Source organism: Ischnura elegans, chromosome 1, assembly GCF_921293095.1.
Source record: "Ischnura elegans chromosome 1, ioIscEleg1.1, whole genome shotgun sequence".
Taxonomy (NCBI): domain Eukaryota; kingdom Metazoa; phylum Arthropoda; class Insecta; order Odonata; family Coenagrionidae; genus Ischnura; species Ischnura elegans.
Genome location: NC_060246.1, coordinates 164,493,445 through 164,506,552, shown reverse-complemented (window position 1 = coordinate 164,506,552; position 13,108 = coordinate 164,493,445). Strand labels below are relative to the sequence as shown.

Below are 13,108 nucleotides of genomic sequence, written 5' to 3'. Positions count from 1 at the left end.
TCTTAATTGAAGGTCTCTGACTTCTCCTTCGTGCGTCAATGCCCCAACCGATCGTACGAGGGTCGCTCATTAATCTTTATCACCCGTCTGTCTCCGCTTGCTTGCGTCAATCGCACAGCCGGTCATCAATTTTTATGAGGGTTGATTGCTAATCTTAATTGAAGGTCTCTGACTTCTCCTTCGTGCGTCAATGCCCCAACCGATCGTACGAGGGTCGCTCATTAATCTTTATCACCCGTCTGTCTCCGCTTGCTTGCGTCAATCGCACAGCCGGTCATCAATTTTTATGAGGGTTGATTGCTAATCTTAATCGAAGGTCTCTGACTTCTCCTTCGTGCGTCAATGCCCCAGCCGATTGGGGTCGCCAGCATGAAATCTTGAAGCTGTGGGGGGACCGACCTCAAGGTTTACGCCTCCTCAGACCATCGGCCCTGTGAGCTCATTGGGTTGAGAGTTCCTCCAATAGCTTCATCCTTAGATATCGAATAATGTCACGTGGGACAGTCTTATATATACGCTGTGTAAGAAAACACATCATACATCCACCATGGCATCATTCCATTGCGTTCAGGCAACCATTTACCACGCATTGGATACGCGGTCGACATCGAGGGCCACAGTGTCCATTTGCAGATGGTGTCGGATTCGTCTTCAATATATTGAACTTTCGCATGTGGAAACTAGGCACTCAATTTATTCGTCCCGCCTACGTATTCCACGCTTTGTTTGCGATCTGTGTGATGGACCTCTAATTACTGTTGATCAGCCAGCGCATAGGTGCTCCACGTGTAGGCCTATGGCTGAGGTGTGGAATGGATCGCGGAACGAAGTTAACTTCTGTTTAGCTCCATACTACTGGGGGTATGCAGAGGATGATTCACCGAGTGATATGTCATTTGACGACCTCGTTTCGGCGCTGTTTAATGAGGCGGAGGCGCTTGATTTAGCGCGGAGATTGCCATCACATTCTCCACCGCCTCCGCTTATCCCCATTCCACAGATTGGACGGGTGGAGGCACTTGATTTAACGCGGAGATCGTCATCACATTCTCCACCGCCTCCACTTATCCCCATTTCGCGGATGGGGCGGTCTTACGACGAGGAGACATCATCTCTACCGTCCACAGCATCAGCAGCATCGGGGCGTTCAACACCACCACCGCCCATATCTCGTCTGAGCAGGCCATCCACAACTCAACCATCACCACCACGCCCTACAACTCAGCCGGCGACATCACCATCCCTGCTTGCGGTGCAACCCCCCACATCACCAGCACCGCAGCCGACCTCGCAACCGTTGACGTCTCCATCCCTGCCTGGAGCACATTCCCCCACATCTCCGATGCCGGATACTCAACCTCTTGCTGTAACACCACAGCTTGAAGTTGAGTCGCCCGCATCGCCACCACCCGATACCGAAGGTCTTTGCTCACCATCACCTCCATCATCCCCAGAGCCTACAAATCCACCGCCAAGATCTCCTTCCATTGTTATTCAGTCACCGAGATCATCGGAGGACGATGTGCAGTGGATCCCATCGTCACATTCGCGTGCGTCCTCGGAGGCTCAAGTTCTTGATATGCCTGTTTTACAAAGTGATGGAGCTCACTCAGCTTCTACGTCTGTTATAAAGTCACCTATGAAAAGACTCTCCATTGATGATGAGGTTCCGAAGAAAAAGGTGTGTAGAGATCCTCGGGGGATAAGAGGGAAAAAAAATTTACATGCACTTTTGTGAGGATTCATGTTGTTTTGGGAGTAGTTTTTTCAGTTAATATTTTTTTGTTTTTTCATATTTTTTAATATCATGATACAATTATTTTTATTGTCTTTAATTTTTATATTATTTCTTGAATTCCTAAATATGTGATTTGTTCCTAAAACTGATTTTTTTGAGAGATTTGTGAATATTTTTCATTTTATTTGATTTTGTTTCAATTTAGTTTCGATGTTCATTGTTTTTTCTGTTCCTCTTTTTTTCATAATTTGTCTTGAAAAATATATAACATATTCAATCTTTTTTTGTTGAAATTTTATTCCTTCAAATTCCTACTCATATTCCTCTCTTTCCGCTGATTATTTCAGAAATTGAACACATTTGTGAATACGACGACCGCATTGTGCAGGCCAGCTATGGTGAAGTTTTGCCCACTAAATTTGCAGTTGCTTTCGGTCAACGCTGTTGTGCGATGCATTCATAAAGTTCGCGAAGAAGATTCGTTACCAAGGATAGAGAACCTTTGCCAAATCCTTCCCATCCCCTTCAGATTTTTTGACAAAATATTTTCCCAAATACTCATGTCTCTGTATTCTCAAGATGGTCCTCCGCAAATATTGGTACAATACTGTTGCCTTCCAATGAGTTTCTCATATTATCAACACTTGTGGGAAAGTTATTTCATTTATACATTTTCCATTAATAATTATTCGCAGACCGGTCTAGACTTATATCCCCATTATGAATGCCTCATGTGTTATAAATTGTCGAGGAATCGAAGAAACGCACATAAATATACAATTTTCCAAAAAGTACCACCATGGACAACACCGCATGAAATTTTGTGGGATAAAAAAATACATAAGGATGTGAGAGATGCCACAACGCAGACTGAAGAATTATTGTATTGATATTATGAAAATAAATAATTATTGTTATCCATTCTTTTAATTTATCACTTGACCTCTACACCCTCAGACCATCATCACCAAGATTGTGACTGTCTCAGTATTCCCATTGGAAAGAGAGGAAAATAAGTGGGAATATGGAGAAATAAGTTTGAAAAACAATTTAATTCATTTCTCTTTCCTCACTTATTTCAGAAATTCAACGCATTTGTGAGCAAGATACTCACAGAATGCAGGCCGGCTAAAGTGAAGTTTACCCCACTGAGTTTGAAAATGATTTCGATTAAGTCTCTTGTGCATTCCATTTATGAAATTCACCCAGTAGAAGATTCATTACTGAAAAACCTTTGTCGATCCCTCCCTATCCCATCCCGTTTTATTGATGAGCAGATTCCCCATAATTTCATTAAACTGTTTACTCAAGAAGGTTCACCGCAGATATCTGTTCAATTCTGTTGTCTGCCACTTCAAGTCTCCTTTTACGTGTACCTGTGGGAAAAGTATTTAATATATACTTTTTCCATGAACAATTATTCCCAGACCGGAGAATACAGATACCCTCATAACGAATGCCTCTACAGTTTCTCATCCTCTAAGAAGTCGCGAGTGGTGCATACAAAATTAAGTGTTCCAAATGTGCGAGCATGGCCAACGCAGCAAGAAGTTTTTTTAGGGGGAAATAAAATTTTTAAGGATGTGAGAGATTTTGCAACGCAGACTGATGAATTGTATTAATATTATGAAAATAAATAATTATTGTTATCCATTCTTTTTAATTTATCACTTGACCTCTACACCCTCAGACCATCATCACTAAGATTGTGGCTGTCCCAGTATCCTCAGTTCATCCACGAGACGTTTAGATTTTCGATATTCATTTGTTTTGCCAGATGGCAGCACCTTCGAGGAAAAATTCAAGATGGCGGAGAATCCAAGATGGCGACTGTCCCAGTATCCTCATTTTTACACTACTGGTCGATACATACAAACTATCGTCAATACTTTCTCCGATGAACGTCCACTATCACTGCACCAACTTGCACAAATCAAATCCACATCCACAAATATGTCACTTCTGCCACAATGCCTGTCTTCTTGGCGACAGATAACAGTGAAGCAATGGTACCTTCCTCCAATCTGGGCACCTCCAATTCAGCAAGAATTTTCTCCTCGTCTTCTCGTCCAAGGCCACAGATTATTTTCTGATATCACAAGGTGCGATGTGAAGCTCACCCACCTAAAATTAATAAATAATAAAATACCATGTAACTTATTAGGTCAAATCATTTCCAATTTTTGGTATTTCTGCATGAGAAATGAAATTACTAGGCTCGTAAATATAGTAAATATTTTTATGCCTGATATTTTTATTGTTTTAAACTATACCATAAGATAATTTGAAATGATGAAAGCCGACGTGTAATACACCATAGGGCAAGCTAAGAAGCAATATTCGAACCTATAAACTTGGCAGCTTATTCCTAGTTTCTCCTTTAACCACACGTTTACCGAATGAATTAATACAAAAAAGGCAACTAAAATGCAAGAATTTTCAAAAGAATTGCTGCTACAATATTTTGAATCACCATTTTTAGTACTATAGTACTTCAGTACTGAATAGTTCGGGATGTTGATGCATCAACATCCCGAAGCCACTTCTAACTTAAAATTACATCCAAATAATTACAGCGAGAAAGAGTACATACCTCACAGTTTTTCGTAGGGGTGAAATGTTTTCTTCTTATCGCCCAAATGCACTTCTTCTTCAACTCAGGATCTTTTGAAAAGCTAAAAACTTGAACCATGTCCCGGAGTTTCCATTACATCCCGACAATACACACACGAAAGGCACTTTTAACAAAATTATCTCAGAAACACGTTTCTGAAGCCCAGTGAATGAAATTAAAGAATAAGGGAAACTTCACCATTACCAGACACTCTATTTTTCACAAACTTAACCACAAAAATCCCTGAAATGTGGTGAGACGTAACGTAAACAATGCGATCTCCAACGCCTTGTGCTAGCTTGTGAAGACATGTGATCTTTCTAGGAGGATATGGCACGATGGCACCAGATGGCACCACCCGCGAAAGAAAATAGTCCCAGACCGAATACAGTTTTATCGATGAGATACAATTTTATCGATGCATATGAATTTGCCAGTCCTCTTGCATCTTTTTTCGTCATTAAAGGAAATAAAGAAACAAAACCTTCTAAGTAACTTCCTAAGCGCGATTTTTGTATCTTGATTGTCCACCCTCGTATTTAGGTACGAAAACTTCCTGTGCCGTCTGGGCTGTTTGGGCTTAGTGCAGCATTCATGCTAATTGTAAGTGGAAAAAGTCTTGAAAGGGTTAATTTGATTGCAAGCATCACACTATCCCTATGTGTTACTCTGAAGATGCCTTGCTCTATCATTTCTATTTTTGTTTGCTTACTCTATTAGGCAAGTCATCTCTTTTTCCTACTAAGAACTACGGTATTCCATCCATTATTTACTGAAAGGCACTCAATAAAGCAGGCACTTATACTGAATCATGCCTTAAGCCGGTGTTACACAGTCAAATTTTTATCAAAATATTAATACATATAACGAATCACATCCATGCAGAAAAATTCATATTAACAACAATTTTTTTGTTGAAAAATAAGCATGTTCGATTAATATTATTTGAGTTAGTGGAGTTCATCATAAATATCCTACTTCACTCATACAATTTTTCATGCCATAGGCATTATATATAATATGATATTAACAGGATGCGTGACAGCTAATATTTTTGATTTTACAAAGAGTAAAGGAATAATATTCTCCTATTGTGACATAAGAATGTGATGTAATGGATTTTGTGTGTCACTTGTTTTTTGTGTGTTTTAAGGGTTTTAAGTGTTGGGACCAAGAGGGCATTGGTGTGTGTTCCCGGATATCCGGTGTATGGTGTACGGCCATATGGCCGAGGTTGTATTGTTGCAATGTGTTGAATAAATCGGTGTAGAGTACCGCGTGTGTTTTCAATCCTTCCACGTTCGGTGAAACAAACACGACAGTTGGCGACGACGGTTGGGATAAATTAATAAATTGTGATTTTTATGAAATGGCGGCGCCGTTGGTGACAAATTCGCTTATAGGGCGTATGGACCCGTTTGATCCGGAAAAGGAGGACTTCTCTTCGTACGCAGAGCGTTTTGAGCAATTTTTCTTGCTCAATGGCATATCGCAGTCGAGCGTGCAAGTGCCGTTATTCATAACTTTTTGTGGAGCGTCCACATACACGCTCTTAAAAAATATCCTTTTTCCGAAGAAGCCTTATGAGCAGCCATTCGAAGTGCTTTTATCCACGCTAAAGGCGCACTTTGCCCCAAAGCGCCTAACAATATCGGAGCGTTACAAATTTTATTCCCGCTCGCAGCTGGTGGGCGAGAGTGTCAAGGAATTCATAATCGCCTTGAAGAAACTGGCCGAATTCTGTGAATTCGGTGACTTCCTTAATGATGCGCTAAGGGATAGGCTTGTGTGCGGCCTGGAGTCGACAGTGGTGAGGCAAAGGCTTCTGCTAGAGAGCCAGCTCACATTTGAGCAGGCATGCACGATTGCCGCGGATGTGGAGCTAGCACAAAGGAGTTCCGCCTTGGAATCGGCGAAACCGCAAGCCGAAGTGGATGCTGTTCGTCGCAGAGTCACCGCGCCAGACCATCACCAGCGGCATCAGCAAGAGGCGGCTCCATGGGGGAGAGAATTCGCTCCTGCGCATCGAGGGTCACGGCAGTGGAGCACCCGGCCGAGCAATGGACCTCAGAGAGGCGGTTCTTGTAAGCGGTGCGGACGTTTCCATCGCGAGGATTTGTGTCCGGCCCGTGAGTGGGAATGCTTCAGGTGTCATCGAAGGGGTCATTCCTCCAAAATGTGCCGGAGTGGCAATGTCCGCGAGGTGTATTTGGACGAATGGCAAGATGATCAGCCCCATCAATCTACTGAATCGAGGTCAGAGTATGTTCCTCTAAATAATTCAATTGTTCTCCCAAGAGAAATGGTTACTTGTTCTAATGTGCCCACGGTTAGTTCAGTGTCAGGTAGCGCCCCTGTGATAATTAATGTACTTGTCAATGGAATACGCCTAGCTTTTGAAGTTGACAGTGGAGCTAGTGTGTCCCTAATTTCTAAAGACACTTATAAGAGTTTCTTGAGTGGTATTTTTCTTAACAAATGTTCCCTAGCCCTTAAGTCTGTAACCGGAGATCAACTTTGTGTTCATGGGAAAATAAGTGTAAATGCATCCCTTCCAGAGAGTGGGAAAAGTAAAGGTCATCCTTTAGAATTGATTGTTGTCTCTTCCAAGGGAAAAATAAAACCACTGTTGGGTCGACCATGGCTGGATGCCTTATTTCCAGGTTGGAGGAAGGTGTTCCTGGGCAGTGTGAAAGTTGTAAAACAATTGAGTATGGAAATGGAAGGCATGTCCATTTTTCAATTTGAATCTAAATGTGACCCCCAAGCTGGGGTGTGTGAGTCAATTCTAAATGTCGAAGAAATGGTTTCAGAGTATATTAGCAGGTTCCCTGGTGTTTTTAATAGTAAGAAATCTGATACCATTAAACATTTTAATGCAAATCTGGTGGTGAAGGAGGGGGCTACTCCGATATTTCACCGAGATTACTCAGTTCCACTTGCATTAAAAGCTGAGGTTCAGAGGCAGCTGGAAGAAATGGTGCAGGGTGGGATATTAAAACCCGTTCGCCATTCTGAGTGGGCTTCCCCTATATTGTGTGTACCAAAACAAGGTGGAGGGGTACGAATTTGTGTGGATTTTAAAGTAACAGTAAATAAAGTCCTGGTCACTGATTTTTACCCATTGCCAAAATTGGAGGAGGTCTTTGCTTCATTAGCCGGAGGCACTGTCTTTGTTACTCTAGATCTTCAAAATGCATACTTGCAACTCGGAGTGGGCTTGGAGTCCCAGAAGTACCTCACTATAAATACTGACCAGGGATTGTTTCAATTCACCCGCCTACCTTTTGGCGTTTCTAGTGCACCGGGAATATTCCAGTCAGTAATGCAGGAGATTCTCAAGGGATTACCAATGGTAGTGTGCTACTTGGATGACCTTTTGATCTCTGGAAGGGATTTTCAAGATTGCAAAAACAGAGTGGAAATGGTATTAAAGAGGCTGAATGAATATAATGTAAAAGTGAACATTGCCAAATGTAAGTGGTTCTCTAAATCTGTTGACTATCTGGGTCATACCATCAATGCAGAAGGTGTTCGACCGATGGCGTATAAAATGGACGCCATTGTGAAGGCTGAACCTCCCAAGGATGTCACTCAACTGAGGTCTTATGTAGGGATGTTAAACTTCTATCATAGATTTTTACCTAACCTCTCAAGTGTCATAAAACCTTTGTATAATATGACTAAGAAAAATGCTTCTTGGGAATGGTCTGAGGAGTGCAACCGAGCCTTTGAAGATAGCAAAAAGTTACTTTTAGGACATTCCTTGTTGGTGCATTATAACCCCAAGTTCCCCATCCTGGTTTCAGCTGATGCATCTTCTTATGGGGTAGGGGCAGTTCTAAGCCACATAATTGAAGGTGTGGAAAAACCTGTGCTGTTTGCATCAAGTACCCTTACGGCTGCACAACAAAACTATTCTCAGTTGGACAGGGAAGCATTAGCTCTGATCTTTGCAGTTAAAAGGTTCCACAAGTATCTGTATGGCCAGAAGTTCACACTCATCAGTGATCATCAACCCCTTCGCCATATCCTTGCTCCTGATAAGGGAATTCCGACTGTTGCAGCAGCAAGACTTCAAAGGTGGTCAATTGTTCTAAGTGCCTATCAATATAAAATTGAGTATCGTAAGTCTGCCCTAATGTGTCCTGCAGACGCACTTTCTAGGCTCCCCATTTCCTCAGAAGACTGTGTTGAAAATGTACTCAGTGTGCTCCCAACTAATTTTCCATTGACATACAGTGAAGTTGCTGAAGAAACTGCCACAGATGTAGTATTAAGTAAGGTTGTGGAATTAACTAAGCAAGGTTGGCCACATTATGTTGAGGATCATGCTATTGCTCCCTTTTTCCGACGAAGATTCGAAATTTCTTTGGAAAATGGCTGTCTTCTTATGGGCACCAGGGTAATTATTCCTAAATCCCTGCTGGAGTCAGTTTTGAGATTATTGCATGATTCCCATCCTGGGATTGTGAGAATGAAAGCTTTAGCTCGCTCAGTTTGTTGGTGGCCAAACATGAATAGGGATATTGAAGATATGGTCCGTAACTGTGAACAGTGCCAGATTTCAAATTTTAGACCAGATTGTTCGGCAAATGTACCCTGGCCTATGGCTGATGTTTGGTGTAGGTTACATGTAGATTTTTTTGTAATAGAGCAGAAATGTTTTCTTATTGTGATTGATAGCTGTACTAAGTGGATTGAAGCCTTTTATATGCCATATGGGACAAATTCACAAAAGGTTTGTGAGCATTTAAATAATTTGTTTTGTACTTTTGGTTTCCCTTTGCAATTAATGTCTGATAATGGCCCACCCTTTGATTCCAAACATTTTATTGAATTTTGTAAGTCAAAAGGCATTGAGGTCCTAAAGTCACCTGCCTACCACCCTCAATCAAATGGCCTTGCAGAAAGGGCAGTTCAGACCATTAAGAAAACCCTTAAAAAGGAACTGAGCTCTAGTATGGCAAACAACAAAAACATTCAAGGGGTCCTTAATAAAATTTTGTTTTCCTACCGTACCACCCCCCTTTCCTCTGGTGGGTTAAGCCCATCGGACTTAATGTTGAAATTCAAACCCCGCACCCTCCTCTCATTAATCAAACCGCGGTCCCCCCTTCCCCTTATTCATAATCATGAGTATCCTGAGTATAAGGAGGGGGAAGTGGTGCTGGTGAGAGTAAAACCAAAAAGTGAACCGGTTCGGGGGGTTATTCAGAGAAGAGTTAGCCAAGTGATGTACAAAGTGAAAATTGGAGGTGGAACTCGGCTAGTCCACATGAACCAAATTAAATCCTTGTCATTACCTTATGTCACTCCTAAGTATAATAACACCTTGGATTTTCCATCTCCAGGAGCACCAGCTAGATACAGGGTGGACTCACAATCTCAACCTCCACATTCCTCATTGGAGACCCATAACTCTACCCTGCCAGCATGCCTGTACCCACTGATTCCTGTCCTGTCCCCAGCTACCAGTCCTCAAAGCAACCTCCAAGACCAACCTCGGGATGCCACCTTCAGTGAGCCTCGTCGCTCCTCTCGACGAAGCAAGGCACCTGTACGCCTTAATCTTTGAGGCTGAAGGGAGGGTTTTTGAAACCTAGCAGGGGAGGAATGTGATGTAATGGATTTTGTGTGTCACTTGTTTTTTGTGTGTTTTAAGTGTTGGGACCAAGAGGGCATTGGTGTGTGTTCCCGGATATCCGGTGTATGGTGTACGGCCATATGGCCGAGGTTGTATTGTTGCAATGTGTTGAATAAATCGGTGTAGAGTACCGCGTGTGTTTTCAATCCTTCCACGTTCGGTGAAACAAACACGACAAAGAAAAGTGACACTAATAATGTTTCCTCACAGGTTGACGAGAGTGGATAATATTTAGGATATCAATTTCATAATATTTATCCATTTGAGATAGTTGTAATTTTATTACATTTATCTTGTGCGTGACGTCGTCCAGCTCTCTGCGATGTGGTATTCTTACAAACTGGGGTTGTACATTCAGCTTCGACAGTCTCTCCAGCCCTTCATTATATGCTCTTATCAAGGATTTCCTCTTCTCATTGAGAATTTTCAAGTCGCGTGTCATTGCTTCGTACTCATGGACATCGGCAGCGACATCTGCTGCCATTCTCCTCTCTTCGCTTTGTGTCTGAGTTTCACCAGCTACCATTCCTCCCAGATATCCAGTTCTGCGTTGGTGCTGGTTGCTTGCCTCCATTGATGAAATGTTATGTTGACGGCAATGTGTGTGGGAATGATGTGTTCTTTCTCCACCTTCCCATGCGTTGCCGTAATCCATGCGACTCGTCTGTGAAAAAAATAAAAACATATTGCTATGAATAATGTTTAGCTGATCTCTATTGTTCTTATAAAATTAAATTTTGAATCGTGTCGTTTACACAAATTCAAAGTCGCAAATCATCGAAAGAAAATTTTATCGAAAAGTAAGATGAGGTTCGACCAAAAAAATCCTCCCCGTGTATTTCTTTCTGTCTTAAGTTCAATGTAGGAAAACTTGAAATTTGTCACCTAGTTTTCACGAGTTGGTGTCTTCAGTGTGTTTTATGATTCATTTATTCGTTTTTAGGTTAATAGTATCCGTAGGGGAGTTATCACTAGCAGTGGCGGATACAGGATAGGGACAAGTGGGGTAGGTGCAGTCTTGAGGGGGAACTGGGGGGTCACAGAACTAGGTGGGGTCCGAGAGGTACATAAATATCTCTCTTCTGAATTCGACAACTGAGCAAAATAACAAATTTTTACAAAATCACTAAAATTAAGTGTATATTATTATTATCTATATCTCTGGATCTTCCACTGATTGCATGCAAACAATTCCAGACGAATGCACAAGATCAAAGAGTAGCTGAGAAGCGGTAACGACCTTGGATTGAGCTGTAAAATTCATCAACTTTTTTGCGAGAAAGTGAAGACCGTCAATCTTTCGTCGAAATAACTCGAGAGGTAGGTGAGGCTTATGTAAACGGAAAAATTCAGATCCCTCCATATCTAAAAATTTATCACAGTAAAGTTAAAAATTAAGGTAAAAGAGCTTTTTATGAAAATTTCAATTTCCGATATATTTGGAGCATTTATCGTCTTGAAAAATACCCTATGAACCAATAACGATAAATGGAAATTATTCAGATACTAGAACACACTCATCCTAACGACGCGACGGTACTTCAACTCTTGGTAACATCACTGGATCGCTTCTGCTGCCATGTTATTCAGTTCCCTCGTCGCATTTGCCTCGACATGTGGACTCGCCTCAAATCTTCTACCTTTCAGCGGTGTTTCTAGTTCCGAGAGAGAGAAGAGGAAGTCGCAAGGAGCGAGGTCAGGCGAGTGAAGAGGTCAGCGGGGAAGCCACAGCGATCGAGTGGTTGGTCTTAAGCTTACGTGCAATAACTTTATCCGATGATATATTTCGAGAATCGGTGAAGCTTGCAAATAGCACATAAATTATCAAACAAGTTTTCTGACATTGCAATTTGTTGCATAATGTTATCTGCTCCGTTGATAATTCGTTAAAATTCGTATATTCTGTTGAATGAAAACTTCTGGGCTATGTCGCCGCGTCAATTCTTGGGTGGCCCCGACGTTTCCTGACCTATGCTGGTCGCCTTCTCCAGGGATTCTGATTCTAACTTTTCTGATTTTAACGAAGTCGTATATTCTGCTTGATCAACTGTGCTTAATCATCGTCCTTCTCGCAAATTTTCGACGCAAATGTATTTCCTAATCTTCGCATGGCTATCATGTCAGTCAATTTGTACACTGAGTGCTGATAGTATTTGGACAGCTCTTTTTTCTAGCTAAAATTGTAATTATCTCTGTGTTGCGATTATTTTTCTGGCTTGAAACGATTCTCAGCGTGTATTATAGACAGCCTTTAGTTATGCATACACTGCAGGCACAGCAAGAAATAATAAACTTTCGAAACTTTAAACAAAATAGAAAAATAACTTGAAATTCTTCACACAAAAGTATTCGCACACCTGAGTTTACATGCTAAATGAAGTCATAAGGCACAGTTTACGCAATAAATAGTATTTTTTGGCATTCCTTCTGGTTTTCAGGACTACCTAAAGGCGATTTGGCATTGAATCGACCAATTTTGATGTGAAAATAGGGGGTGTTTCTTCCATTCTTTTGGCACAGGAGTCTAGCAGTCATTCTTGTTTGATATATGCCTTTCCCTAATTTTTGTCTCCAGAATACTCCACAGATGCGCTATCGACTTGAGGTCTGGTGACTGTGGAAGGGTGTTCGACAGTTTAAATATGTCATGCACGATCCACAGCTTTGTCTTTTTTGCCGTGTTTTTCGAATCCTTGTCCTGTTTCTCAGCCCGATATTTTCAGTATTAACTTAAAAATTTTTTGCTTCAGTAGTACCTAGCACTAATTTCAGTAGTACTTAAAAATTTTGCTTGAGTATGACTATATTCATCTTGTTGTCCACGATCCCTTCCATAAAGTGCGAATTAACCACTCTATACAAGCCCACGCACCCCTAAACCCTCAAAGAACCCACACCATGTTTCAGTCTTGCTTTCAAGTTCTTGCGATCAAGCTCAGTATTATTCTGACGCCACATCATTTGATGACCATCGGATCAGAATATGTTGTACTTGATCTCGTCAGTGAAAATCACGCCATCCCACTACTCTAAAGGCTCATAATTGATGTTCCCGCGAAAAATAAACCTGCCTCTTGCGATTGACCACGCTGGCATCCTCCTTGTAAAT

General features: G+C 41.6%; 2 protein-coding genes across 2 annotated transcripts; both read left to right on the top strand.

The window, feature by feature from the left end:
* The first annotated feature begins 796 nt into the window (after window positions 1-796).
* LOC124171915 (proline-rich receptor-like protein kinase PERK10) lies at window positions 797-1,738 on the top strand. The gene has a single exon (XM_046551371.1). The coding sequence runs from the start codon at window positions 797-799 to the stop codon at window positions 1,736-1,738; it is 942 nt and encodes a 313-aa protein (XP_046407327.1).
* Window positions 1,739-5,512: 3,774 nt separating this feature from the next.
* On the top strand, window positions 5,513-10,129 carry LOC124153987. The gene is made up of 2 exons (XM_046527452.1): window positions 5,513-6,608; window positions 9,707-10,129. Exons 1-2 carry the CDS (start codon window positions 5,722-5,724, stop codon window positions 9,717-9,719), a joined length of 900 nt encoding a protein of 299 aa, XP_046383408.1. The 5' UTR covers window positions 5,513-5,721; the 3' UTR covers window positions 9,720-10,129.
* The last annotated feature ends 2,979 nt before the right edge of the window (window positions 10,130-13,108 follow it).